The 26,426-nt window shown below is 45.1% G+C and overlaps 1 protein-coding gene across 4 annotated transcripts; it reads right to left on the bottom strand.

Annotated features, from left to right (window-relative positions):
• Window positions 1-2,328: 2,328 nt before the first annotated feature.
• Window positions 2,329-26,426, bottom strand: LIMD2 (LIM domain containing 2). Of its 4 annotated transcripts, XM_048518147.1 has the most exons (7): window positions 26,025-26,358; window positions 18,540-18,605; window positions 16,206-16,340; window positions 15,664-15,708; window positions 15,278-15,353; window positions 11,277-11,416; window positions 2,329-3,649 (listed from the first exon to the last, which is right to left on the bottom strand). In XM_048518147.1, coding segments are annotated over exons 3-7 (423 nt in total). In that variant the 5' UTR covers window positions 16,208-16,340; window positions 18,540-18,605; window positions 26,025-26,358; the 3' UTR covers window positions 2,329-3,489. The 4 variants fall into 4 exon arrangements, with proteins under 4 accessions (XP_048374104.1, XP_048374106.1, XP_048374105.1 ...); XM_048518149.1 differs by lacking the exon at window positions 15,278-15,353 and having other exon boundaries at window positions 26,025-26,307; XM_048518148.1 differs by lacking the exons at window positions 15,278-15,353; window positions 18,540-18,605 and having other exon boundaries at window positions 26,025-26,305.

Here is a 26,426-nt window from a genome sequence, read left to right as displayed (position 1 = left end):
AAGGGCAGGCCTGAGGAGATTACAACAAAGTTGGACAGCAGCTCATTTGTGGTAAAGCAAATTCCTGCACTTCTGCTGTCTCTAGGTAAATAATCAGAAGTCCTGCTGGGCAGTGGCCCCAGGTAGTTGTGCCCCTTTCTGAGCCAAGCACCAGGAAATGTGTGGGCGCCATGGCACTGATGGAGTCCTCCTGTAGGACTGCTGTATGCTCTTCTGATGTAGTTTAGCCATAAGCCTAGTATATGTGAACCTCTGCCCCAACTGAAAATAATAAAAGGATGAAAACCAGGCATAATTAAATGGGCATATTTTACAGAGATTAAAGGCTAGTGAATCAATACATGTGAAGTGCTTAGAGCAAAATGTGAATACTATTACAGAGCAAAAGTGAAATTAATTTTTGCCTTCCCACTGCCAAGAGAGCCCTTGTAGTTCTATTTCCTGCACACACCTACACACCGCCAAAATCACCTGGTACCAAAAGTATGGAAATGACAGTTGTCTTAATTTCTGTACCAGCTATATAGTATGAAAAATCTATGCACGGCCTCCCATAATATGCTGACATGCAGTTGACTACATGTGGACTAACCTTCAGTCTTTCAAGCCCCAATGAAGCCCAATGCACCTTGGGGATAGTGGGCATCAGGCAACATGTTGACCCCTGTGTGTTTGCGTTAAGAATGTGGCGTGTGTTGCAAGTGGAGATATTGCAGATAAGACTGACAGGTATGAGATGAAAAGACAAAACTGGGGACAGGCATTGGGGTTAATGTCTTGTGACATGTATGGTCTTTGGAACAGATAGAATCTACTTTAACAGAATGTACATGCAGGTAACATCTTATGTTCTGACAATGCTTAAATTATTATTTCTACTTTTATCTTTATCTCTTTCTGTGGCACAGTAGATTATGTTTCCTCCTTAAGAACGTAAGAGCCTGCTGGATCAGACCTGAGTCCATCTAGTCCAGCACTCTGCTACTCGCAGTGGTCCACCAGGTGCCTTTGGGAGCACACATGCACGATGTGAAAGCAATGGCCTTCTGCTGCTGCTGCTCTTCCTCCTCCTGAGCACCTGGTCTGCTAAGGCATTTGCCATCTCAGATCAAGGAGGATCAAGATTGATAGCCATAGATCTCCATAAATCTTCTCCATAAATCTGTCCAAGCTCCTTTTAAAGCTATCCAGGTTAGTGGCCATCACCACCTCCTGTGGCAGCATATTCCAAACACCAATCACGTGTTGGTGAAGAAATGTTTCCTTTTTTTAGTCCTAACCCCCCCCCCCCCCCCAACATTTTCAATGTATGCCCCCTGGTTCTAGTATTGTGTGAGAGAAATTTCTCTGTCAACATTTTCTACCCCATACATAATTTATAAAACTACAAATCATATCCTTCCTTAGACGTCTCCTCTCCCAACTAAAGAGTCCCAAACTCTGCAGCCTCTCCTCATAAGGAAGGTGCTCCAGTCCCTCAATCATCCTCACTGCCCTTCTCTGCACTTTTTCTATCTCTTCGATATCCTTTTTGAGATGTGGCGACCAGAACTGAACACAGCACTTCAAATGCAGTCGCACCACTGCTTTATATAAGGGCATGACAATCTTTGCAGTTTTATTATCAACTCCTTTCCTAATTATCCCCAGCATAGAGTTTGCCTTTTTCACAGCTGCCATGCACTGAGTTGACATTCGCATGGGACTATCAACTAAGATGCCCAAATCCCTTTCCTGGTCTGTGACTGATAGCACTGACCCCTGTAGAATGTATGTGAAGTTTGGATTTTTTGGCCCTATGTGCATCACTTTACATTTTGCTACACTGAACTGCATTTGCCATTTCTTAGCACACTCAACTGATTTATAAAGGTCCACTTGGAGCTCTTCGCAATCCTTTGCGGTTCTCACCACCCTACATAATTTGGTATCATCTGCAAACTTGGCCACCATGCTACCCACCCCTACGGTTAAAGAGCACTGGCCCCAAAACGGATCCCTGGGGGACACCACTCCCTACATCTCTCTATTGTGAGAACTTCCCATGTTCACCCACCCTTTGCTTCCTGTTTCTCAACCAGTTTTGAATCCATAGGAGGACTTCCCCTCTTGTTCCTTCATTGCTGAGTTTCCTCAGTAGTTTCTGGTGAGGGGCTTACATGGCATGGAAGTTAAGGAAGGCTTCTGGCCTTACAATATCCATTGAATTTATAAACATCAACATTTTTCAAAGGTTATTTGATAAAATCAAAACTTGTTAACAAATCTGATTGCTTTTGTTCATTCATGATGTATAGAAAAATCTGGTAGCCAATTGCAACTTGCCCCTTATTCTTAAACCTTTTAATAAAACAGCATGTAGCAAGAAACATTAAAAAAAACCTGTATTACAAAAATAATATTTAAAAAGGAGCAAACGATGAGGCTCGAAGCCATAACACACGTTCATGCTTATCACATACCAGTCAAAAAGGCAAATATAAAAGAATCTGCAACACCTCCCCAGGGTTTAAGGCTGAATATTTGGGCAGAGCTGAGCTGATGTAAATGAGAATGAAAAGTTTAGAATTCTATTTGCTGGCCCAATTTGTCATCAGTTTTGCACATGGTGTGGAGGGGAAGATTCCAGATGTTACACTATCACATACACACGCCCACCCCCTTCTCAAGGATTGTTTACCAAGGGAGAAAAGTGAAAGCCATCAGCAAATCGGTGATCAGAGGAATGTCATTTACAGCCCATGGAATTCCAAATGGTGTTTACAGAGTTCCTAGGCTTTGATCAGACAGACCTGCTGAACTTCAGCAAGTCTGCTATAGTGTGTGCCTTCCAGTTACATCCTGGGACAGATTTCCCTATCCTACTGTAAAATTTCTACCTGGAAGCAGGGCTCCTGGATCCAAGAAATCAGAAAGGAAAATGACCTGTTACACCCTCTAAAATTGAATTAATAAGATTGCTTTAAAAAAAATATGGAGGAATCAGGCAAAATGCTATTTGTCTAAAAGAAGTTCTTTTTGTACCAACATTCAAAGGCAAGAGAGAGAGTAACTTCAACTCCCCAAATCCAGCTTCCTCAGCAGGTTTGTGGAAAGATTGAATGGTTGGATTGCCAAGTGGGTGGTGTCAGTGAAGGGAGATGTACGTGCCATGGTTTGAATAGTAGGCAGGGGAGTTCTCTCAGCCAAGGGGTAGTACCACAAATAGATTCCATACATAAGGCATGTTTACCACCAGTGCTAACAGCCTCGTCCCATGCCTATTCTTGCACAAATTTTTCACTTTGTCCACTACTGCCCATCTATTCCGGGGTTTCTTGGCAGCTGTTCAGTGCACCACGGCTTACCACCCAAGTTATACAACCCACTCACATCTGCTAGGCTGAGCCTTTCCTGCTCATAGCAGCCTCAACCACTACCAGTGTTTTCCATCAGCTCAGTTCACCCCTATACCAAGGCCCTCACAATAGGTAAAGAGGAGCTGGCAGATCAAGCTGTCTCAGTCCCATTTTGTGCCTCTTTCTGCAACCACAACTGCTTGTGCTGCTTGCGCCCAAAACCCTCGTCGTAGTTGCCTTTGCTCTTGAAGAGCTGCTGGAAGTGTGGCTTGCAGTAGAATTCCCCATGAAGAGCTGCATAGCTGCCCAGGCTGGAAGGGAGAAAGATAAACATGTTAGAGTCAGCTAGGAAATTATTGCTGCCATACAGTTTTCCTCCAGTAAGAAGAACTAGTGGAAAGAACTAGGGGAAATTGTGTTTTCAGTAGAAGCAGCTGGGAAAGGTTGAGTCTTTGTAAAGTAACATTTCTGGCAAGCCTCAGCATTAGATAGCACAGATCTACATAATTATGGGCCAGCATCTAATGTCTCTTTTGAGGGTGAAGTCTTGGAATGAAACCCATCCTTTTCAATCTGGATGCAGACCTGGTTATGGCACAGAAACTTTCCTTGGATGCCATTAGATGATTTACACAGATCAGCCAACAGGCGGATTGTGTCCTTGATGCTACTCCAAACTCTCAGCTGCTTTACTACCATTGGCTATCACCTACCATCACCTGGCTAACCTGAGATTGAGAGATGCTGATTTCATTCCTTCCTGGCAAGAGGAAGAGGTGATACTCGGGGACTTCTACTTGATCCCATGGCCACTGGTTTCTAGGGTAGCACAAGGTCCAATGTTGTCCCTCTCTGGAGCACAGTCTCATTAATATGCAGAAGATACACAGCTCCCTCTCCCTTTTCCATCAAAATCCAAGGAGGCAGTAAAAGTATTAAACAGATGTTTAGAAACAGAAGAGAGCTAGTTGTGGTGGGTTTTCCGGGCTGTGTGGCCGTGGTCTGGTGGATCTTGTTCCTAACGTTTTGCCTGCATCTGTGGCTGGCATCTTCAGAGGTGTATCACAGAGGGAAATCTGTTACACACTGTGTCCAGAAGAGAGCTAGATGAGAATTGAATAATCTGAAATAATTCAAACAAGATAGAAATGCTCCAGCTGATCCAGGAACAGAGCTCCTCCTGATCTTGGATGGAGTTACACTCCCTGACACCGAGGAAGCAGAGTACTTGGAGAACTGCTTCCACCCTTCCCACCTAACCCAAGACCTGCCCAGGTGAGAAGTTAGCAGAAGTTTACCTAGTGAGAATTCAAGGAAAGGCATTTTTTAACTCCTGCCAAAGAGATCCAGACAACTGCTTCCCTAAAGGTCTTTCAGGAAGGTTCGAAGACCTGACTTTTCCAGAGGGGCTGAGCTAAATAGTAAGAAATGGGGTGGCAAGACAAGTAGGGCTTCTAGAATACCAAAGGTAAATGGTAGACAGCTGGAGAAGCCAATGGTAAAACATCCCATTACCATAATCCGCCTAATAAACATTGTGATGTGACATTACCCCAAGGGTCAGTAATGACCTGGTATTGGCACAGGGGACTACCTTTACCTTTTAATTTTTAACTGAATTTCATTTACTTTTTTTTCTGACTGGACTAGTATTGATTTTATTGTGCTGTAATCCACCTTGGAGACTTTCAATTGTATTTCAATAACATAGCTAACTGACTCCCTTTTCTGATCCCCGAAGTTGCCACTTTCAAAAGCAATCCAGGCTGCTGGCTCAGTGCCACATCTTGGGCACAGCCTGGTGCATGACAGAGTAGTGCACATTTCATAAAAAAACAAACAAAACCTTGTCTCACAGAAAGATAAAACCTCAATACTGAATCAATCCACAGCCACTTCCTGGACCTTCTGTGCAGTTGATTGCTCCACTGTGGTCCTAGTGCCTGCCCAGTTCTGTTTCCCCCACCCACCCTCCCACCCCGTCTCGATTCTCCAGTAGCATTTAAAAAGCTGTTTTAAGCACTGCTTATTTCAAAACCTTTATTCTGTGAACTATTAAGTTTGCTAGTTGTGGTGGGTTTTCCGGGCTGTGTGGCCGTGGTCTGGTGGATCAGACAGCAGTGGGCCAGAAAGGGCTGAGGAGCTTGACAGAGGGCTTTTCTCAAAGCCACATCTTTTAAACAGTGTATTTTAAACAGGGGGTTTCTCTTTTTTTCTCCTTGTCCTAGGGCTGCTGATTGGTGGAAGCTGCTGAAGGGTGGGGCTTCTCACATTTGTAAATCTTTTCAGTTAGTGCTGAAGGGGTGGGGCTTCTCACATTTTTAAATCTTTTCAGTTAGTCTCTGGAACCAGCAGAGAAGAGGAGCAGTGGAGGACAGCAGTGGGCCAGAAAGGGCTGAGGAGCTTGACAGAGGGCTTTTCTCAAAGCCACATCTTTTAAACAGTGTATTTTAAACAGGGGGTTTCTCTTTTTTTCTCCTTGTCCTAGGGCTGCTGATTGGTGGAAGCTGCTGAAGGGTGGGGCTTCTCACATTTGTAAATCTTTCAGTTAGTGCTGAAGGGGTGGGGCTTCTCACATTTTTAAATCTTTTCAGTTAGTCTCTGGAATTAGCTGGCAGCGCGCCTAACGGCGCGCGCAGGTGTTTTACTAAATAAAAACATATTTTAAGGGATAGTAGAAGGTATAGAAACCTTAAGAGGGAGGCACTCTTTAAAATTAGTATTTGAATATCTAAAACAAAATTAGATATGAAGACAGGAAGCCAGCAGGGATGGGGGCTTCCCAGTGTTTTGCACTGAGTGTCGCATGTATGACTATCTGCCACTAGGGCAGAAGTCAGGGTGTGCCCTCGCTGCAATGAGTTCCTGGCACTCAAGGAACATGTGCTGCTCTCTTGAAGCCAAGGTGGCAGACCTGGAGAAGCTGAGAGAGGCAGAGAGGGCAACAAACGAGGCTTCGGGGACCCAGGCTGCTAGGTCCCACTCCCAAGGTGACATCTCTTCAGATGTCATGGAGAATGAGAGTCTGGGTGACGGAGGGTGCCAGTCTGAGGTGGTGGAAGATGCTCCCTTAGATGGGACCCCTTCCTTAGCTGGTGGTCAGATATCCTCTCGCACTGAGGATACCCCTCGGGGAGGTGGGGGGCTCCTTGTAGTGGGTGATTCGATCATTAGGAATATAGAGAGTTGGGTTTGTGACAGGCGTGATGACCGCATGGTGACTTGCCTGCCTGGTGCGAAGGTTGCGGATGTCACGCTTCGTCTAGATAGGCTGTTAGACAGTGCTGGGGTGGAGTCAGCAGTTGTGGTCCACATTGGTACCAATGACATTGGGAAATGTAGCCGGGAGGTTCTGGAAGCGAAATTTAGGCTGCTAGGAAAAAGGTTAAAATCCAGGACTTTAAGGTGGCATTCTCCGAAATGCTACCTGTTCCACGCGCAGGGAGAGCTTAGGCAAGCGGAGATACAGGGTCTCACGCGCGGATGAGAAGGTGGGTGTAAGGCAGAGGGTTTCAGCTTTGTCAGGAACTGGGGAACCTTTTGGGATAAGGCAGGCCTGTACAAAAGGGACGGGCTTCATCTTAACCAAAGAGGAACCAGGCTGCTGGCCAACGTTAAAAAAAGGTGGCAGAACAGCTTTTAAACTGATCCTTGGGGAAAGCCGACAGGAGCTGAGGTGACTTCGGTTCGGAATACAGAGTCCATGGGGATGCAGACACAGAGAGAGGTTTTTCTAAATCAACCACATACAAGCGAGGAGCATAGCAATGTGATAAGTGATAGTGTCTACAAAAGGCTAGAGGGCAAAACACATAAATCCCAGGTTAAGGACAGAGACAGAGTATACAAGTGTCTCTATGCTAATAGTAGAAGCATTCGACCTAAAATGGGGGGCTGGAGTACAGAGTTTTGAAGGAGGACATTGATATAGTGGGCATCACAGAGACATGGTGGAATGAGGAGAACCAGTGGGATGCTGTTATCCCAGGTTACAGGCTCTACAGGAAGGATAGGACAGGGCGTATTGGGGGTGGGGTGGCCCTCTACATCAAAGAGAGCATAGTGTCACATAAAATAGACAATGCAGGGGAGCTGATTCCTCTACAGAAGCACTGTGGATATCAATACCAGGGTGAAGCAAAGTTTAACATTAGGAATATATTATCGTCCCCTGACCAAAGTGCACAAGAGGATTCTGAGATGGAAAAGAAATTAGAGAGGCCAACAAAAGCAAAATGTTGTGGTAATGGGCGATTTTAACTATTCCCACATAAACTGGAAAAATGCATGTTCAGGTCATAGTAAGGAGAGAACATTCCTGGATATGCTAAATGACTGTGGCTTAGAGCAGATGGTTGTAGAACCAACCAGGGGAGATGTGATCCTAGATCTAATTCTATGTGGGACCCAGGACCTGGTGCGGGAAGTCAGTGTTGTTGAGCCGATAGGGAACAGCGACTACAATGCTGTCAGATTCAGTATCTCTGCATGCGAACAAGTGACAACTACTAATGTAGTTACATTCGCCTTCAGAAGGGAAATTTCTCAAAGATGAGGGGGATAGTGCGCAGGAAGCTGAAAGGGAAAATCAAGAGAGTCAAAATGTCCAAGGTGCTTGGAGGTTATTTAAAAACACAGTCTTAAAAGCTCAGCTGGAATGTGTTCCTCGCGAGGTTAGAAAGGCAGCCACTTCAGTCCAAAAGAAAGCCACCATGGTTAACAAGGGAGGTTGAGGTAATTATTAGGAAAAAAAAGATGTCTTTTAGAAAATGGAAGTCCAACTTAACTGATGAAGAATACCAGAGAGAACACAAATGGTGGCAAAAGAGAAGCAAGTTAGCTGTAAGGGAGGCAAAAAAGGATTATGAGGGAACGCATGGCTGCTTAACATCAAGACTAGCAACAAACAGTTCTTCAAGTACATCAAAAGCAGGAAGCCAGCTAGGGAAGCCAGTAGGTCCGCTAGACGATGAAGGAACAAAAGGTGTGCTAAAAGGTGACAGGGAGATTGCAGAGAAGCTGAATGAATTCTTTGCATCTGTCTTCACCCAAGAGGAGGTGAGGAAAATTCCTGCACCTGAACCAAGCTTCTTAGGAGGTGAACTGAGGAACTAGCGAAGTTAGTGGTAGACAAGGAAGAAGTTCTGGCAGCCATTGATAAACTAAATGCTACCAAATCCCTGGCCCAGATTGCATTCATCCAAGAGTTCTTTAAAGAGCTCAAGCATGAAATTGCTGATCTTCTCACTTTTAATATGCAACTTATCCCTGAAATCAGGCTCCATCCCTGAAGACTGGAAGATGGCCAATGTCACACCAATCTTTAAGAAAGGGTCTAGGGGGGACCCGAAAATTACAGGCCAGTCAGTTTGACATCTGTTCCTGGTAAATTAGTAGAATCTATCATTAAAGATAAAATTATTAAACATGTAGAAAAGCAAGACCTGCTGAGGAAGAGTCAGCATGGCTTTTGTAGAGGCAAGTCCTGTCTTACAAACTTACTAGAGTTCTTTGAGGGTGTAAACAGACATGTGGATAAGGGGGAACCAGTGGACATTGTCTACTTGGATTTCCAAAAGGCTTTTGACAAAGTTCCTCACCAGAGACTGTTGAGAAAACTCAGCAATGAAGGAATAAGAGGGGAATCCCTCCTATGGATTAAAAACTGGTTGAGGAACAGGAAACAAAGGGTGGGTATAAATGGGAAGTTCTCACAATGGAGAGATGTAGGGAGTGGTGTCCCCCCAAGGATCTGTTTTGGGACCAGTGCTCTTTTACCTATTCATAAAATGACCTGGAAGTAGGGGTGGGTAGTGTGTGGTATGGCCAAGTTTGCAGGATGATGACCAAATTATGCTTAGGGTGGTTAATTTGGCTCCCACAAAGGATTGGCGAAAGAGGCTCCAAAGTTTTTCCGGACCTTATGAATAAATTAGGTGAGTGGGCTAAGAAATGGCAAATGATACAGTTCAATGTAGCTTAAATGTAAAGTGAGTACAGTGCAACGTGAGGGGGGCAAAAAAATCCAAACTTCACATACACGCTACAGGGGTCAGTGGCTATCAGTCACAAGACCAGGAAAGGGATTTGGGCGTCTTAGTTGGATAGTTCCATGGGGAATGTCCAACTCAATTACATAACATGGCAGCGGTGAAAAAGGCAAACCTCTTATGCTGGGGATAATTAGGAAAGGAATTGGAGTAATAAAACTGCAAAAGATTGTCATGCCCCTTATATAAACTACTGCCGCGGTGCGACCTCCGCATTCTTTGGAGTACTGTGTTTTCAGTTCTGGTCGTCCCACATCCTTTCAAAAGCAGATATCAAGAGATAGAAAAGTGCAGAGAAGGGCAACGCAGGATGATTGAAGGATTGAGCACCTTCCTTATGAGGAGAGGCTGCAGCTGCTTTGGGGACTCTTTAGTTTGGAGAGTGAGACGCCTGAGGGGGGATAAGGATTGGAAGCCCATAAAATTATGCATGGGGTAGAAAGCTGTTGACAGAGAGAAATTTTTCTCTCTTTCTCACAATACGAGAACCAGGGGGCATTCATTGAAAATGCTGGGGGGAAGAATTAGGACTAATAAAAGGAAACACTTCTTCACGCAACGTGTGATTGGTGTTTGGAATATGCTGCCACAGGAGGTGGTGATGGCCACTAACCTGGATAATAGCTTTAAAAGGGCTTTGACAGATTTATGGAGGAGAAGTCTAATCTTATGGCTACCAATCTTGATCCTCCTTTGATCTCCAGATTTCCTCGCTGCTAATGCCTTAGCAGACCAGGTGCTCAGGAGCAGCAGCAGCAGAAGGCCATTGCTTTCACATCCTGCATGTGAGCTCCCAAAGGCACCTGGTGGGCCACTGCGAGTAGCAGAATGCTGGACTAGATGGACTCTGGTCTGATCCAGCAGGCTAGTTCTTATGTTCTTATGTTCTTATGCTGCTTTGAAAAAAAGAGCATTTTACTGCATCTGAAGACTATTTGCAATAAGTACTGCAAACAGTCTTTAGATGTACTAAAAATGCTCTTTTTTCAAAGCAGCAAGCTTAATAGTTTACAGAATAAAGGTTTTGACATAAGCGGTACTTAAAACAGCTTTTTAAATGCTACTGGAGAATTAGGACTTTTTAGAACTGGAGACATTTTAGAATGTTTTTACAACATTCACTTCCACCGCCCCACACACAACTGCATTTCTTTCATTGAGACAAGGTAGAGGTTTCTTGTTTAGGTCCACAGGCAAAGCTACAAGGGGGCCAGGGGGTGTACATTGCACCAGGGTTTTTTTTCCAAATTTTTGCTTTTTGTATTTTTTAGTGCTTTTCAGTTTTTGGCCTGCAGGAAGCGCAGTTTTTAGGCTAGCAGCACCAAAATTTCAGGGTATCTTTAGGAGCCTCTCCTGATGATACCACCCAGGTTTGGTGAGGTTTGGTTCAGGGTTTCCAAAAGTTATGGACTCCCAAAGGGGGTGCCACGTCCCCCATTGCTTCCAATGGGAGCTAATAGGAGATGGGGGCTACATATTTGAGGGTCCATAACTTTGGACCCCCTGGACCAAACTTTACCAAAACTGGGTGGTATCATCAGGAGAGTCTCCTAAAGATCCCCTGAAATTGTGGTGCTGCTAAAATGTGCCCCCTGCAGGCCAAAAACTGAAAAAACACTAAAAAATAAAAAACACAAATGAGCATGGGGGGCGCAAAACTCAGATTTTGCACCGAGCTCCATTTTCCCTAGCTACGCCTCTGTCTGGGCCCTTTGGCTAACATTCAGATTTGATCTGGTTCTTAGTTTAGTTGCTGAGAAGGGGTGAGTGAAGCTAGATATAGGAAACCAAACAGGTGGAGAAGAGTGTGGAATAAAGGCCCAGCTAATGATCACCCTCTCACCCTTTCTACCAGAACACAAAACACTGCTCCTCCCGACTCTCTCACCTTAGCTTGGCATGGCAATGCTTGCAGCAAAAGCAGCTGGTATGGAAAACAAATTTATCAGCCACCAGACGCTCCATGGGGTAGACTGTTTTCTGGCAGGCACTGCATGTTTCCTTCACTTGGGCCTTCATGCTGAATGACTGAGTGACGAACAAAGGAGACATGGTTGAAAGCCATCACAACCGGCACAGTTTGTTGAACACTTAGTTCTGCCTTTCGTCTAATGGCCAAAACCATCATACACAAAATTTCAAGAACAAAGTTTGAACAACAACAAGCAGTTCAAAGTTAACAATGCATCACGATACCTATGTGCAGGATGGTTTATATGAAAAAATGTAAAAGAAAGAAAAGAAACAGAACTCCAGAATTTTGCTTCTACCAAAGATCCCAAAACAAAATTTCACAAAAACAGGATACAGGAACATGACTTATGAGAAACAAGGTTATATAGCAATTTATCTATAAAGTGAATTATAGTCAGCAACACAAGTCAATCATTAAAATAAGAACTGTGAAGCAGTTTCTAAATGCTTCCAAATGATTAAAATGATAATACAGAAAAATCCAGGTCACCAGTTAATCAAATATGCTGGTTAGGAAAGCTTTTACACAATTGGTTGTTGTGGATTTTCCGGGCTGTGTGGCTGTGGTCTGGTAGATCTTGTTCCTAACGTTTCACCTGCATCTGTGGCTGGCATCTTCAGAGGTGTATCACAGAGGGAAGTCTGTTACACACAGACTTCCCTCTGTGATCAGTGGTGTATTTGCCTAGGGACAAGGGGTATCCCTTGACCCCGGGCGCCACTCTTCTGGGCACGTGGGGTGCAAAATTGGCCCCCCACATGGCCAGGAAGACAGCAGTGGGGGGGCAGAGCTGGGCACCCTTGACCCTGCCCATGTCGATGACACATGGGTGGGATCAAGGGCGCTTGAAGATGACTTCCGGCTGCCTCATTGTCTCCAAGCGCCCTTGACCCCACCCATGTCAATGACACATTTGTCGGGGTTGAGGGTTCTCAAAGACAAGGCAGCCTCTTCATCTCCAAGTGCCCTCGACCCCACCCATGTTGTTACCAACCCCACCCATGTTGTCCCCACCCCCCTCTGCCCCCCCCCGCCGGCTGGCATCCCTCTGGGTAGGCCAGAAGAGACTGCGGTCCACAGCCTCAGAGAGCTGCTTTTATAAGCACTGAGGCCAGGGGTGGGGCTTTGGGAGGCATGGCCACATCCCCAGGGGCGGGAGTGGGCATGGCCATGCCCCCTGAGTCCTGCCCCCTGGCCTCAGTTCTTATAAAAGCAGCTCTCCGACGCCAGGGACTTCAGTCTCTGTTGGCCTACCTGGAGGCAGAGGCGTTCCTCCCATTGGGCAAAGTGGGCATTTGCCCAGGGCGCCCCCTTGTGGGGGCGCAAAAACTGCAGGTTCGTTTGTGGGAATTTTTTTTTGTATTTTCAGTGTTTTTCCGTTTTTGGCCTGCAGAGGGCGCGGTTTTCAGGCTAGCAGCACCAAAATTTCAGAGATTTTTCAGGAGACTCTCCTGATGATATCACCCAGGTTTGGTGATGTTTGGTTTAGGGAGTCCAAAGTTATGGACTCCCAAAGGGAGTGCCCCCATCCCCCATTGTTTCCAATTAGAGCTAATAGAAGATGGGGGCTACACCTTTGAGGGTCCATAACTTTGGACCCCCTGAACCAAACTTCACCAAACCTGGGTGGTATCATCAGAAGGGTCTCACGAAGATACTCTGAAATTTTGGTGCTGCTATCTTAATAATTGCACTCCTGACAGCAGGCACCGCCTAAATTTCCCCAGATTTTCCTTTTAAATCCAACCCCTTCCTGCCAATGCTTGTTTTCTTTCTTTCTTTTATTCTCTCAATGCCTAATAAAGGTTTTTTATTATTATTATTATTAATTATTATTATTATTATTATTATTATTATTATCATCATCATCATTATTATACAAAAACAGTTATACACAGCAAACAAGATCAATATGCTGGATTTTGTATTACATCACACGTCGGACACTTTCCAAGCATCTAAGACTGTGTGATGTATCAACGAATAATGCATGCAGAGCCGAGTAGGGTAGCCTTTTGCAGCTGACATATGGTGATTTTGTCAGCGCGATTTTGTCAGCGCGATGACGATTATTATTATTATTATTATTATTATTATTATTATTATTATTATTATTATTATTATTATTATTATTATTATTATTATTATTATTAAATCCACCCCCTTCAGCATGGATTTAAAGGGAGAATCTGAGGCCCCCAGTTTAAACATTGAAAGTGATGCTGTTTCAGGGTGAAGGGATAATCCACCCCAAAACAGCATCACTTTCAATATTGTTTAAACTGGGGAACCCAGATTCTCCCTTTAAGGTGGATTTAAACACCATTGAAAATAATGCTGTTTGGGGGTGGATTCCAGCATCACCTGTTTAAACTAGGGAGCCCAGATTCTCCTTTTAAATCCACCTTAAAGGGAGAATCTGGGGTCCCCAGTTTAAATAACATTGAAAGTGATGCTGTTTCCTCCAATTGGGGGGACTGGATACAACACCATAAAATGTTTTCATAGGCAGTAATAAAACATTTTGAAAGCATTTTGAAAATGTTTTCAAAAAAATATTTCTGCCGTGTTCAGATTTGTGAGTTGGGGCATGTTCTATAATGTGATGGTGACTTTGAAACAACCTGGTGGAAAAAATCTTTGTTTGGTCACGTTGGGGGAGGGTGGCCATGGGGGGGCATAAAACTCAGGTTTTGCCCATGGCTCCAGTTTGCCTAGGTATGCCACTGCCCGGAGGGCAGGGCATAAGGGACTGTTGGCTGGGAGGGAGGGAGGGGCGGCTGGGAGGGGGGGAAGCCCTGTCCCCAGGCACGGGGGTGGGGTGGCAGCAAGGGGGAGGAGCCCCGCTCCCAGGTGGGGGAGGCGCCCAGAGACAATTTTGTATTCCTTCCCAAACACCCTTGCTATGTAACTCACCCTCACCTTCCAGTTAACAATAATTAATAATGTTCAACCTTTTCCTGAAAGGGCCAGCCAGCTACATCAACTATAATCAATCAAAGGGCAGGGGAACTAAAATTAGCAACGTATTGAAGGAGTGGCTGATATAGTAAATCACGCAGGTCTCCCCCTCTGCAGAGCTGCTGCACAAGAATGCCCCTGATCCTACCAGCCCAGTGAAGAGAACTGTGGTACGACTTCTTTAAATGCAGACAAAAAAAACTCCTTTATTTGTGAAGGAAGGAATCCTTGGGAAATCGTTTCACCACAAAGACTCAATCATAAATTGTTTACACAAAGTTCATATGCTCTTGCTACAATTCTGCTAAGCCCTTGTTCCATATAAGGTCAGCCTTAGTGTTGCCATTATCTAACTTGTACAGTGGCGCAGGATAAAATTCTGGTCAGTACATTCTGGTCCGCTTGAATCAAACAAAAAAGTACAGAGTCTGCCTAAAATAAGCAAAAAAAATACATGTTCTTTTGGAAGCAAATCAGAAAGATACTTTTTTGCTGGTTTTCTACTGGAAAACAATTGTCTTGTTCATATTCTGTGGTAAGCCACCCTGAGCCTGACTTGTTAGGAGAGGGCAGGATAGAAGTTGAATGAATTATAAATAAAATAAAGGCAGTGGGTGGGTACCTGAATTTCCCCAACTCTATGGTGACAGGCTCTCCCGCTTTAAGAGACAAATCTCTCAACTGCAGTTTTAAAGGAATATTTGGATGGGGGAACCTGTATCCAGAGCAGCTTCCCTTAGCATCCAAGCATAGATGAGCAGCAGTGGTATGCCTGTGGACACCTGTGAATATGCCAGAAGGCTCTTTGTGAAGCCACAGCAAGACCTGGAAACACCAGAAGTTACTGGTGGGACAAATGCAATATAAGGCTTATAAACCACCCTAGAAAGCAAGGAAGCAAGAAATGCCCTGCCACAACCACCTGAGAGAGCCAAGCCAAGGGATGCAAGTACCGTAGAGACTGGAAGTTTTCTGGTTCCTTTGTGGGCAAGGCACAGTTCCTCACTCCATTGTGCTCCATTCTGTGTTCTGAAGGACGAATGACAATCTTCAGTCATTTGCTGACTGGAAACAAAGCTCCTCTCTCATGGATTCTGTCCTGCTATTTTGGTTCTACATCAGTCTTGAGAATTCCTCTCAACAGGGTATTTTGCTGTATTTTTATGGTATGCTTCTCATTGTACCACAATAAACTGGAGTTTGTTCTTTTCTTAACTGGTTCAACATGGCCCACTGAGCCAGTCAGAAACCTGACTGATGCCAGCTACTAAGACACACCCAATAGTGTCTACCTTCTCAACCCTTTCCAGACAAACATTACTGTCAGAAAGTAGATTACCTTGGATCTCTGCACGGTGGATGCTCCTGAGTCGTTTTTTGCCTCCTACAAAGATAGAAAGAAGATGGGGGATGAAAACTGCTCTGTAAAGCCTACACAATGCCCTGACTTGGTCAACAATGATGAACAGAGACAGGGGATTTGGCGGGATCAAGTTTTGCTACTGCTGCTTGATGTTTTAACATCTTATATCTAGCTGTGATTTCAGATTTCCTCCCTGGATTTCCAAGTAACAGGATTTGGCCTCAGAGCTGCTATAAGTCAGTACTACCTCTGAAGGTAGAATTTTTCTAAAATTCAAGGCACATCTACACAGCATGAAGTCTGTTCAACTATACATAAATTCCTCAAAGGATCACAGAATCTATAAGAATCTGAGGGTATTGTTTGCCATCCCCAGCTTCTTCCCATGAACTGCTTGGCTGAGATAAGGCATGAATGCACTCCATTACAGATTTTAAGAAATGCCCCAGCACTGGCTCTCTCTCTCCCAAGATACAGCAGCAACATATTCAATTTGCAATCCTGATTTCAATACATACATGAGTAGAGGTTGTACTGGTTGTACTGTTGGCTTGGAACATGGCTTTATATTTTTCTGCACACAGGTTTCTAAGATCACTCTGTTGGTTCAGTCAGTCGTGTGTTGGTATGGATTCCACTGGATCTCTCAACACCTGGGAAAAGTAGCAGAAGAACAACATCACAGGCTTTTACATGAGAGACAACAGTTCAGCCACCAGCAATTTGATCGCTTCTTGAAGCTTCACTTTCTGTGCCTTGCAACATCCAATTAGAATATCACTCTACCTCCTTGCTCTGTCAAGTTACTTTCCTCCTCTCCCTTCTTTCAGGTACTGCTGAAGCATCCAACCTTGCTTTATCTTGCCTTCACTGCCATTTGTCTACCCTTTTGCTAGTCACTAGTTCATGTCAGACACTGTCACACCTGCAAGGAGTTCAGAAGAGGCAGGGATGCTAAGACACTTTCCCCCCTGCTATTTGGACTGCTTGCTGTACAGCACTACCATCTGTTCTCCAAAAATGTCAGGCTGCTTGAGAAATAGTTCTGATTCATTTCCGCTCCCCATGCGGTTGGCTTGTTATTTCCTCCTCTCTGTACTGAACAGTGAAGTTCACGAATCTTCACAATCCCTTGCAATCTTGACCATACCACGGTTAAAAATGTAGCAGGGCACAAAGCATGGCCACTGTAATTAAATATTTCTGGAACAGTTACTTTGCACTAGGTTCTGTACACAACAGAGACAGAGAAGCAAGACTTGCTAAGGAGACTGATCAACATTCAAAATGCAGGACACAAACACACAGTGGTGTAGCGCCCAGGGGGAGGAGGTGATGCCCCGGGCACGCCCCAGGATGGGGGCATTCCGGGGGTGTTCCGGCGGCGTTCCAGGGTGGGGTGGGGGCAGGCGGTGCTGCGGCAGGGGCGCAGGGGACACATGCACCCCGGCCACAGTTCCCCCTCGCTCCACCCTGCAAACACTCCAGTTATTCTGCACAGTTTCTCTAACTGGATGTCCAACAGAAAATCTTTAAATTAAAAGCAGTCATTTCTAAGAACAAAAACTGTAATGAACCAAGGGCCCAGAAGCCACATGTTCATTATAATTTCTCTCATTTTGTCAGGGTTTCAGGTCCTTCCTGGGCCTCCCGGGCACCTTCTTTTGCATGACTCCTTAACAAGGACCAGATGCTTTATCCCTGTGGGGAGGGGAGACTAGTAATCCTCTTTCTACCCAGGCATCTCATGGGAAATCCTATACATTGAGAGCCTTTGCAGATTACCTAGTAATAATATTAGAAGGTCCAGTGCAAAATGTGGAAAGATTGTTAAATAAAATACAAGCATTTGGTGATCTGGAAGGGTTTAAGTTTCTCTCCCAGGCTGGCCCTAGACAACTCTGAAAGAGACTCTGACAGTTCTGTTGTGGAGCTTCTGTTAAACAATACAGATGTTGTGCTCTTGGAAAAGGTAGCAAAATTCCTTTTACAAGGGACAGAAATTTCTAAGTAATGTATACTGCTATATACAGTCTTTCTGTCTGCGTTTTGCATGTACTCTTGATTTGTACTTCATAAATGTCTGGTAACGCTCTAGAGCCCATTTTAAATTATTAATAAAGGTTGTTGTTGTTGTTGGTTTAAGTTAAACAAAAAACAAAAATCGTAACAAAAAATATGTCCCAAGAATTACAAAAAAAATTATCCAGCTGTCAGGATTCATGGTAGTTAAAAAAGTTAAATATTTGGGAGTGTGGTTGACTAATAAAAATTGTTTACTATTTCAAAATAACTATGTAAAAGTATGGAATGAAGAAAAGAAAGATTTGCTGGGATGGAGCAGAATGAATTTATCTTTGTTGGGGAGAGTATCTGTGATAAAGATGAATATGCTTCCAAGAATGTTATTTTTCTTCCAGGTGTCACCAATAATTAATCCCATAACATGTTTTACACAATGGTGAGAAGATATCAGCAATTTTATTTGGCAAGACAAGAAACCAAGAATAAAATATAAGGATTTACAAGATGCAAAAGAGAGAGGAGGTTTAGCTCTGCCAAATCTAAGATTGTATTTTGATACAGCTGTATTGGTGTGGATCATAGAATGGTTGATGTGGAAGAATACTAGACTGTTGGACCTGGAGGGCTCTTTCATGTTAGCCACAACTCAAGAAACGCTCATTCTCTCTCCTTAAAAGGGACTTGTAGACCCCCTGAAATATCCTAAATGTTCGAGAGATGCTGCTCGAAGCTGTATGGTATTTGAAAAGTAAAAACAAGCATTATATTTTAAAAAATTAACTCCCTCCCCTCAAAAAAAGATGACCATGCTCGAGTTGAAGGTCTACCTTTCTTACTAGTGTCCTGTCCACTTTCCATTTTCCACTTCCCAAGCCCTGCTCCTCTGTTCCTGGCTGAAAAGACAAAGTGTATGGCAATCAAAGACAAGGCTTTTTCAGTTGTAACACTTCACTTTTGGCATACCCTCCTCCCTGAGGCTCACCTGGCATGTGTCTTAGGTACCAGGCCAAAACAGTTCTTTTTATTCAAGCTTTTAACTGATATGTTGCATCTGACCGAACCCAAAGAGTGCTCATCAATGGTTCATTTTCATCATGGAGAGAAGTGACTAATGGGATGTCGGAGGGTTCTGTCCAGGGCCCAGTACTATTCAATATTTTTATCAATGGCTTGGATGATGGAATAGAGGGCATGCTAATCAAATTTCCAGATGACATTAAATTAGGAGGGGTAGCTGATACCCCAGAGGACAGGGTCAGAATTCAAAATGTTGTGGATCAAAACTAACAAAATGAATTTCAACAGAGATAAATGTAAGATACTACACTAAGCCAGAAAAAATTAAATGCACATATTTAGGGTGGGGGACACTTGACTTGCCAACAGTACAAGTGAAAGGGATCTGGGAGTCTTAGTGGACCGCAAATTGAACATGAGTTAACAGTGTGATGCGGCAGTCAAGAAAGCCAATGCAATTCTCGGCTGCATCAATAAGAGTATAGTGTCTAGACTGAGGGATGTAAAAGTACCTCTCTATTCTGCATTGGTCAGACCTCATCAGGAGTACTGTGTCCAGTTCTGGGCTCCACAATTCAAGAATATTGACAAACTGGAATGGGTCCAGAGGAGGGCGACCAAAATGGTAAAAGGTCTGAAATCCATGCCACATGAGGAGAGACTTAGAGAGCTGGATATGTTTAGTCTGAAGAAGAGAAGGTTAAGGGGGTGACATGATAGCCACTATCTGAAGGGATGTCATGCTGAAGATGAAGCAAGCTTGTTTTCTGTTGCTCCAGAGACTAAGACAAGGACTAGTGGATTCAAGGTATAGGAAAAGATATCCCACCTAAACATTAGGAAGAACTTCCTGATAGAAAGAGTAAAAGTGGAATACACTGCCTTGGAGGGGGATGGAGTCTCCTTCTTTAGAGGTTTTTAAACAGAGGCTGGCTGGCCATCTGTCAGGAGTGTTTTGTGTATTCCTGAATGGAAGGGGGTTGGACTTGATGGCCTTTGGGGTCTCTTCCAATTCTATGATTCTATCTTTTTAAGGCAGCTTTCACGCTCTGTTTCTAGACTGAGGCTCTTTTATGAATGCCATTTCAAGCTGCTATTTTATGCTGTTTTTAATGGCCATGGATTGTTTTATTATTGATAATTATGTTGTTCCAATGATTTTATTGCATTGTGTTTACTCCATGATTCACCCCAAACAGATCTCTGGAGAGACAGCAAAATCGTTATGTAAATAAATACACCTATAGCTTCCAAAACAAAGTTAAATGCATCTGCAGGGGCAGTCAATAGGAAGAAAGATATTAGAAAGCAGGTTCTCTGAAGAGGCAACACAGAATTATTCCAAAGAAATAAATAATTAATAATGGGATGTGGGAGGGAGAAAAAGACAGGCATGGGATGGGGGAGGGAGACGTTGTTTTATTTTAAAATATCTTTTTTCCAATATTCCAAGTTCTCTCGCAGTCTTAATGTCTCAACTGCTTCAGATGTGTCTAAAATATATATACACTCTAATGTTTTACTTTCAACTGCACATCATACTGGTCTTCAATTTGACAACTGTTGAAAATTATACATTTGTAATTAGTTAGAGCACAAGATCGAGGAATTTAAAGGGAAATTCAAAGCATGCTTAGGCATTCTGAAAATACACTTACTAAATAGGACAAAATAAAGACACTGAAGAGCTATATAGAAGAAATGAAAAGATGACAGATTCTTTCCGAGAAGAATATTTTGAAAAAGGACCTACAGTTTTAGAAACTGAGATGAAAGCTGCGCTGAGACAACTTAGAAGAAATCACCCCAAGCAGACAGGATATCAAAAGAACTATTCTAAATTAAACCCATCAAAAATATTTTCAAGATTATGCCAATGGATATGAAAAACAACACAACAGTCCAAACACACTGGAAACACTCAATTTACATTCCAATTCTGAAGACAGGAGACATGAAGGACAGTAGTAACTATCAGATCATCACGTTAATTTCTCATGAAAGTACAGGGATACTCAAAATCTTACAACAAAGACTGTTGGAACAAGAAACACCAGATGTTCAAGCTGGATTCAAAAAAGGAAGAGGCACTAGAGATTGTATGTCGGCTACTGGGGCATACAAGACAATTTCAGAAGAAAACCAGCTTGTGTTTCATAGATCACAACAAAACTTTGGATTGTGTGGATCATTTGACCACAACATCTGATTGTTTTGATGTGCAACCACACTCTGGACAGACTATTGTTTGGGAAATATGGAGAAACAGAATGGTTTTCACTTGGCAAAGATGTCAGACAAGGACATATGTTATCTTCCTATCATTTCAATCTATATGCAGAAAATATTAAAAGGAAAGATGGATTAATTTAGAAAGCGGAGTGAAAAATGATGAAAAATCTGGCTGTTGGGGTTTTTCCAGGCTGTGTGGCCATGATCTGGTAGTTTTTGCTTCTAACATTTTGCCCGCATCCATGGCTGGCATCAAAAAATTAGGAGCAAAATCTACTACTGGACCATTGCTGCACAACTCAGAAAACTCACAACAGCCAGTTCATTCTAGCTGTGAAAGCCTTCACCAATACATTGATGAAAAAAACATTAACAATTTGAGACATGTCGATCACCACATTACCGGCAGAAGTTAGTGAAGACTTAAAATTACTATTGCTGAAGGTTAAAGCAGAAAACTGCAAATACAGGATTACAGCTGAGCATCAAGAAGACAAAAATAACAATTGCTGGGGAATTATACAACTTTAAGGTTGATGATGAAGAAATTGAAATTATTAAAGATTTTCAGTTTCTTGGCTCCATCATCAACAAAAAGAGAGACTACAGCCAAGAAATCAGAAGGAGACTTTGGCTCATTCCGCACATGCAGAATAATGCACTTTCAAACTGCTTTCAATGCTCTTTGAAGCTGTGCGGAATGGCAAAATCCACTAGCAAACAGTTGTGAAAGTGGTTTGAAAACGCATTATTTTGCATGTGTGGAAGGGACTGGGAAGGGCAGCCATGAAGGGGGCTGGAGACTAAGATAATGTTAGTTTATACCATAGTATTTCCCATTATTTATTTACTAGCAGTAAAGGCCATTTTAAATTAAAATAAATGGGTGGGGGAAGCTGAAATGGGGAGGCATGGGGTGTGGGAATGGGAGGCTTAGGGCAGAGGGAGGGTGGAATGGGGAGGCTTGGGTCAGACTGAGAGAGAGCTGGCAATGAGTGGGGAGGGTTGGGCCAGGCCGGACCAGCAGCACACGGCAAGCTGGCACTGCCCCATCAGCCTGAGTGTTTGATTGGGACCTGGGAAAGGGCAGGCAAGGGAGTAGGAAGAGAGGTGTATCTAGGCAAACTGGAGCCCGGGGACAAAACCTGAGTTTGCCACACATACTCAGTATGGGTGGCCACCCTCCCCCACCACAACCAAACAATTATTTTTTCACCAGCTCACAAAACACCTCCCACCCCCAGCAAAACATACTAGCTCTCTTCCCACCAACTCTCTTTCCTAATTTTGTCCTCACACCAACCCTATGAGGTAGGTTGTTTTGGGGTGGATTATCCCCCACCCTGAAACAGCATCACTTTCAATGTTTAAACTGGAAACCTCAGATTCTCCCTTTAAATCCATGCTGAAGGGGGTGGATTTAAAAGGAGAATCTGGGGAAATTTGGGGGGGTGCCTGCTGTCAGGGGTGCAATTGTTAAGCTAGCAGCACCAAACTTTCAGAGTATGTTTAGGAGACTCTCCTGATGAGACCACCCAGGTTTGGTGAAGTTTGGTTCAGGGGGTCCAAAGTTATGGACCCTCAAAGGTGTAGCCCCCATATCCTATTAGTTCCCATTGGAAACAATGGGGGATGGGGCACCCCCTTTGGGAGTCCATAACTTTGGACCCCCTGAACCAAACCTCACCAAACCTGGCTTGAATCATCAGGAGAGTCTCTTGAAAAATCCCTGAAATGTTGGTGCTGCTAGCCTAAAAACAGCACCCCCTGCAGGCCAAAAACTGAAAAAACACTAAAAATACAAAAAACACACAAACAAACCTGAATTTTTTGCCTCCCCCCGTGACCAAACGGGGGTGCCCAGGGACATTTGACTCCCCATGTCCCCATGGCAGATACGCCCCTGAGTAGGCAGAGTTAGGCTGGGCCGGTGAGGCATTGCATGGCAAGCCAGGACTGCCCTGCTAGCACGGGTGGCTGCTGGGGCCTGGGGGAGGGCAGGCAAGGGTGTGGAGAGGGTTGGACCAGTGACAACCCAGAGCCGCCCCTCTAGCTTGCCTCTGGGACAAGGGAAGGCAGACAGGGGGAGGGTGGAATGTTGGGAGGACAACCTTTCCACCAGTGGGCACACAGGAGAGAGTCCTGTGCGTCGATTGATGGGGGGGGGGGGGGGGTGTAGTTGCAACATTCCGCCCCTAGCAGAATGAGGATTATTTGTTTTATTCAATTTATAGGCTGCCCTTCCCCATATGGGCTCAGTGCGCCTTACAACATTGGTTTATAACAATAAATCGATAAAACATAGTTATCTGTGTTCAGATGTTATTAAACTCCATGGAGGGATGGACAATCAAAATAAACTATTCCCCCTAACACCAAACACTACAAAAGGGAAGAGGCAATAACAAAGGGGGGAGGACAGGAAGGAGAGGGAAAGCAAGGCCAGCTAGATGGGATACCATTGCTGCCTCAACCATAAGCCTTATCAAAACAAAAACGAGGTGCAACAGAAGACACAGACATACATCACTTTGCACCGTTCTGCTAACAGTGAACTAATAACAAAAACCTTAACTGGGCACTGAAGGTGCCTACCAAACTCTCATTTACTCCACATACTCCCAGGCCATAATAATTATAAAACACAATCGTAAAACGATTCTCACATCTTAACAATCTCATTCCACCCACATTTCACCCACTTTCCTGTCTGCCTTCCCCTGCTTTGGGTTGCCATCGGCCCAACCCTCCCCACTCCCATGCTTGTCTTCTCCCAGGCCATAACAATCCTAAAACACAATCCTAAAACGATTCTCACGTCTTATGAATCTTGTTAATCCTAGATGCAACTCATGTCATAACAATCTAATAGAAACGCTTATATCTATATACTAAATCTCACGAGGCCTGGATCTCATGACAGAATGTTCCACCAGGCTGGGGCCAAAGTTGAAAAGGCTTTGGCCCTGGTTGAGATCAGCTGGACAGTTTTTGGACCTGGGTCCACCAATAAATTGTCATTTGCTGAACATAAAGCTCTTTGGGGAACATGTTATTGTGTACGGGAGTGAAAGACAGACTATGAAGAAAGCAGACAGGAAGAAATTTGGTGTTGCCCAAAAGTCAAATCCACGGGTTCTAGATCAAATCAAGCCTGATCTCTAGAAGCTAAAGTGACTAGGCTATTATACTTTGGTCTCAATATGAGAAGCCAAGACTCACTGGAAAAGTTGAAGGCAGCTGGAAAAGACACAACTTGAGATGGACTGGCTCTGTAAAGGAAACCATGACCCTTGTATAAGGAGGCTGAATGATAGAATGTTTTGGAGGAAATTAATTCATAGCGTTGCCATAAGTCAGAAGTAACGTGATGGAACTTAACACACATCCAATTAGACAAGGTAATTTCTCCCCACCACTGAAAATGTATAATTCTCGGACAATTCTTTTCGGCATAAGGCTGAAGGGGCATAACATTGAGGCAGTGTTAAATCCAACCACCTCTCACTATAGAGAAGATCTTTGGAAAGATCAAAATAAATTTGGACCAAGAATAAGCCTTTTTCTGCACTGGTACAGAGTGTTTTCTTAGTTACTGGCGTAGTAACAGCACACACATCTATGTACCTGGTGTTATGAGTTAACTTCCAGGTTGGTGAGAGCGATTTGCAGTAATGCACCTACTTATGGCAACTAGTGCACCTGTAAATTTGGAAACAATAACTGGCACTCAAGCTCAACTACCTTTTTCATTTAGCCAGGAATTTCCATGTTACTTGATACTTTATTCTAGCCAATAGCTCAGTTCTTCAAAGCCACAACTATTGTCTATACACAGCATTTCCTATCTAGTGAAGGGTGAAAGTGCTACTATTAATCCATTTTCAATACTATTCAAGGTGATGTTACCAGGCTCCCCCTTGCCCATGTACTCAGGGGCTCTCAACACAAAACTTCTGGCTGTATGACTGTTTGGATGATTCCGAGGCCATGCTGCTCAGTCAGCTGAAGAGAAAGGGGGGAAGTTGTTGCCTGGCGGTGGCAGCTGGAGCAACATATAAATCCCCCTTTGGGCCCAAGAAGTCCAGGGTCCAGGATGCTCCGGTGCTCTCTGATCTGTCTTCTTCCAAAGTGTCATCCATTCTTTCCATTGCAGCAAAGCATGTGGGTTTCCATTCAAGAGCCCAGCTTGTCAGCGCATTTACAAAGCTCAGTTCCAGCGTGGCACAGGATTTCCTGCCTGTAGTTCTAGCGCTCACATGTGGGTTGGGTCATAATGGGGGCTGTAGAGTCTTGAGACTCAGGGGCCTAGAGGGGTATACCTTCTGCTGGCCAGGGCACCCCATTAGCAGAGGCAGCATCTTTGTCCCCTCTGGCCACCAGGGGTGTCTCAAGCGGTGGCCAAAACAGACTCCATGTTCCAGCAGACCCTGCGAGTGAAACGGGCCCAGATATTTCCTCTTTCCTTTTTTCATGTCAAATAAAGTAACTTGTGATGTAGTCCTAAGCAGGCTGCTCAGGGGGGGAAAACCCAGCGGCGGAGCTGGTGGGCGGAGCTTGGCCGGGCCCCCTCGGCCCGACTGCTTTCTGTTCTGTAGGGGACGTCGTACCTTGTGGGGATGAGGAGGAGGAGGAGGAGGAGGACCCCCATTTCCACTTTGGGGATCTCAAAGGACAAAGGGCGTTTCTGCCACTGGGTTGTGCCCCAGGGCCCGGCCGCTTTCACCAGCCGCCCTAGGAGCCCGGCAGGAGAGGGTCGCGCGTGGAGGGCGAGGGGCCAGAAGCAGCCCCCGCCCCACCTGCAAGCCCAGTGGTTGTGCACGCGCGGCCGCCAGGCCAAGCCAGGCCCACAGTCACACAGCCAGCCTGGACACGGGCCGGACCCCCCGAGGGCAGCAGCCCCGGCGCCGCCCCTCGCCCCGCGGAGCCCCCAAAGCCCCAGCAGCAGCAGCAGCAGCAGCCGCCGCCAGCTCCCCACTGCGAGCGCGGCCCGCTCTCCAGCCGCTGTCTGGCGCCAGATGCCGGCCAGCCTCCCTCCCTGCCTCCCTCCGTCCCTCCCTCACCTGGCTCGCTGTCCGGCGTCTCCTCCTCCGCCTCGGTCTCGGCAGAGCTCCGCGGCGGCGGTGGCGGCGGCCCCGGTTGGGGGGCGGGGGGGGCTGCCTCGTCTTGCCTCTGGATGCACAAAGCGCAGCGCTGCCCGCCCGTGATTGGCTGCCTCTCTGGCGCCGCGCCCGGCCGCCCCCCCCGCCGCCCGCAGACCCCCGCCCGCCCCTGGGGAGGCCAGAGCGTGGCTGGCTGGCTGGCTGGAGGCGGCGGCGGCGGAGAAGTGCCGGCGAGCAGAAATACCGCCCAGAGCCCGCCTGCCCGCCCCCGGCAGACACTGCCCGGCCCATGCATGCGCGTCTTCCCCGGACTCCTCCAAGGAAGGGGCTGCTTTAAGGACCTGCGTCCGGGCAGAGGTGCGG

This window comes from Sphaerodactylus townsendi, linkage group LG15 (assembly GCF_021028975.2).
Source record: "Sphaerodactylus townsendi isolate TG3544 linkage group LG15, MPM_Stown_v2.3, whole genome shotgun sequence".
Lineage (NCBI taxonomy): Eukaryota > Metazoa > Chordata > Lepidosauria > Squamata > Sphaerodactylidae > Sphaerodactylus > Sphaerodactylus townsendi.
This window is presented reverse-complemented; position numbering and strand designations above follow the sequence as displayed.